At 45.0% G+C, this 3,332-nt stretch overlaps 1 protein-coding gene across 2 annotated transcripts; it reads right to left on the bottom strand.

Moving 5' to 3' along the window:
* Nucleotides 1-221: 221 nt before the first annotated feature.
* LOC121341352 lies at nt 222-2,809 on the bottom strand. Of its 2 annotated transcripts, none has more exons than XM_041414798.1 (2): nt 2,494-2,809; nt 222-2,376 (listed from the first exon to the last, which is right to left on the bottom strand). In XM_041414798.1, exon 2 carries the CDS (start codon nt 2,261-2,263, stop codon nt 1,457-1,459), a length of 807 nt encoding a protein of 268 aa, XP_041270732.1. In that variant the 5' UTR covers nt 2,264-2,376; nt 2,494-2,809; the 3' UTR covers nt 222-1,456. The 2 variants fall into 2 exon arrangements, with proteins under 2 accessions (XP_041270732.1, XP_041270733.1); XM_041414799.1 differs by having other exon boundaries at nt 222-2,365.
* Between the last annotated feature and the right edge of the window lie 523 nt (nt 2,810-3,332).

The raw sequence follows: 3,332 nt of genomic DNA, 5'->3' as shown, positions 1-3,332 counted from the left end.
CTGCTGCCGCCGGCACCGAGCATCCCACCGCTGCCACTACGCGCATCCTTGCCGCCGCCGCGTTTACCCCGGCCTCTCTTGCGGCCTTTATCGCCGTTATGGTTCCGAACTCGCACCACTTTGTTAATTCATGTACTATGAGAGGATTCTGAAAAAGTCCTTGCGCATACTCGTAAGCTAACAACCCTGGTAAATCCTTTTTCAAGTCTATCTCTTGAAATTCAAGGGTTGGAAACTCTGCGCTATCCACATCTGGGTGTCTTCTTTGCTTGTTGAATGGTCAACGTTTTTCTTGCTCTTGACAGAGTTTCACATTCTTCATTGAAATATATCTGGACTTTGCATCTGTTAAAACACAAACAAATCCCACGTCCCCACAGGGACTGAAGGATTTTCTCAAAATTCTGGAGGTGAAGAATGGGTTTTGGTTCCATTTTGCAAAGTTACATAGGAAAATGTAAGATAATAGCAATTATGAATTGCAATTAATTCAGATAATACACACAATCAACAACACATACAAGATCAAAAATTACTAAATACTACAACACTGAACTCTCATCCCAGAGTCTGCGACAGCTGATAAACCTTAAAACAACAGAAAATTGGAGAAATCATGTCCGGATTCATGCTTCTCCAAACTTTCTCTGAAAATGGCTCAGCTGTCATAAATGGTCAAATTGCCAAGTCAAAAGACTTGAATACTTTTTGATGCAGAAAACATCTGGGTTGATTGTCAATCACTCCATCCAAATAGAGTTAGAACGTGGCCAGAGCTCAAACTCTAATTGGTGGTATCTCTTAACACATTTTTAAATGAAACTCTTAAAACTAACAGTTATAAACAAGAAACCTTAGGAATACAAACTAATCAAACTAGCAAATAATTGAATCTTTCCAAAGTTTCTGTCAAGATAGAGATTCTCCAAACACAGCAAACTTCTTAAATTCTCTGCTGAAATGTTTCTGAAATAATAATTGAAAGGAACTACAGAACTGGCAATTTGGATAAAAACTTCAGAAACATGTAAGTAGTTAGGAAATAAAAAGCCAGGATCCTGAAGAAACACGTGACTTGCAGGTACTCACACAAAAAGATAAAAAAACACATGAAAGCCGGCTGCAAACACAACAACAACACACCAATAACAATTCTCATCACAAAAATCTGAAAACTCACCAATAAGAAGTGCTCAATGGGATTAAAACAACTTTCCCAAAACATTCATTCAACATTAATAACAATCACTATCTATCAGCATTACTCACTAAACTGAAAATAAAAAAGGTTATAAACTTAATATGAATAATTCTTAAAACTTTAAATTATTGGGGAATCGACTGATGACTTCACAACAGGATCTGATTGACCTTTCCCAAATGCTCTGTCTTCCAAGACACTTTGCAGAATTAAATCTTCACTAATACTTTCATTTTTACATAACATTTTGTCTCCTTAAGAATATTGTTTCAGAATAGAAGGGGTGAACTTGGTTGGTGCTTTCTCACTTTTTTGATGAAGATTCTGTGGAACTGGTTTGTGGAACAGTTGGATAAAGTGTCCTGTATAACATTGGCTGCTTTTTCTGTGGAGTTGCCTTTTTTTTCCTAAAAAGCTGGATAAAGCACTGTGAAAATTTTCAGAACCTTTCCATTCTGATCTTGAAGAACTTTCCTGCCCTGTTTCTCTCAGACGCCTGTGTGAATTGCTGCCATGGGCTGGCTGCTGTGGCTGCCTGGCAACTGTGACAGGGCAGTGCCTTGAGGAATGTCTGACCGCGCCCCGCCTCCGCCTGCTCCGGCACAGCCTCAGCCGCGTCATCCCGGGGGTGTGGAAAGGAACGCCCTCGCCCGGACCCGCGCAGCCCCGATCTCGTTTGGGGTGCGCTCCGGCTGGCTCTCCGCTCGGGCTGGTTCCCCCTGGCCCTGTGCCAACACCCGCGGCCAGCGGGAGCATGTCCCACAGTGCTTGTGTCCTTGTGAGCTTGCAAAATGTGAAAAAGCCTTCCCAGTTCCACTTTCGGGGTTTCGTGTGACCGGTGCGCGTCCGCAGCGCTCTGCCGCCGCTACCACTGGCACTGCGCTTGTCGCTGCCGCGTATTCGGTCCCCACGTCTGGCCCTGGCCGGCACTTTCCTCACGACCTGCGCGCTTTCCCCGCGGACAGCTGCCGTGCGAGCTTTTGCCACCGTGCGCGTCACTGGACCCGCGGTGCGCGTGTCTGCCGCCGGCACTGAGCATCCCACCGCTGCCACCACGCGCATCCTTGCCGCTGCCGTGTCTACCCCGGCCTCTCCCGCGGCCCCTATCGCCGTTATGGTTCCGAACTTGCACCACCCCGTTAATTCATGTACTGTGAGAGGATTCTGAAAAAGTCCTTGGGCATACCCGTAAGCTAACAACCCTGGTAAATCCTTTTTCAAGTCTATCCCCTTAATCTGCCTCTTACGCAGAAAACTAGTAAAAAGATAATATGCTGCTTGCCTATCCATACCTAATCAGCGCTGTTGCAAGGCTTCAGGCTTCGGCAGCACGTAGGCTGAGACTGTCTATACAGCTCCCAGGGCAGCGAACTTGCAGTCGGTCCGCTCGCCGTCCCCCCCCTTGCTTCAGAGGGACCCGCTCCTACTTCTCCGATCCGTGGCAGCCGTGTTCGTCCGTAGTCGGATCACGTCGGGGTCACCATTTGATGGAGAAGGAAGACTTGCACACCAGATGATGAACAACAAGTCTCAAAAGTTTATTGAATAGGCACACACATTTATAGCAGTGTTAATAAGGCTAATGCATATTGCAAAAATTGAGCTCATCATTGGTTAGTCATTTATCAGTCAACTACGTCTACGTTTACATTCTTGTGTTCACCTTGTTATGGTTTCTACTATCGTTCCTTCATTCTTGCTAGCTAACGAGCTTCTCCCACAACCTCAAGTTTCGGCAAGGGCACAGTGACCTTGCCGCTTTTATCCTCGTCTCCTTCTTGCTTCCAGCATGATCTCTGTTAGCTAGCTAACTATCTACAAAATCCTCTACATTCCTCCTGTTTGTATCTCAGGCAGATTAATCTGGCCGTGGCCCTTATCCAGGAGCCAGCTTGTTACAAAGCTCTCAACATTTGACCAGCATAATTGTGATGGCTTTTGGTACAATAGGTTTAGGCAATTATTCTCACATTACTGTAAGGGCTGTCTGAAATTCTGAAATTGAACATAATTTTTGTTCTTTCCTGAATCTCTTCTTTAAGAATGTTCTGAAAGGGGGAAATGGGCACACACTAAAATATTCAAGTCCTCTAATTTGAAGAGATTTCCATCTTGTATTGGATTGAAAAGC

Source organism: Onychostruthus taczanowskii, unplaced genomic scaffold (genome assembly GCF_017590055.1).
Source record: "Onychostruthus taczanowskii isolate IOZ18803 unplaced genomic scaffold, ASM1759005v1 scaffold47, whole genome shotgun sequence".
NCBI lineage: Eukaryota > Metazoa > Chordata > Aves > Passeriformes > Passeridae > Onychostruthus > Onychostruthus taczanowskii.
This window is presented reverse-complemented; position numbering and strand designations above follow the sequence as displayed.

Excerpts from the sequence above, each read along its gene's own strand:
- LOC121341352 (XM_041414798.1), bottom strand. The coding sequence starts at position 2,263 with ATGCGCGTGGTGGCAGCGGTGGGATGCTCAGTGCCGGCGGCAGACACG.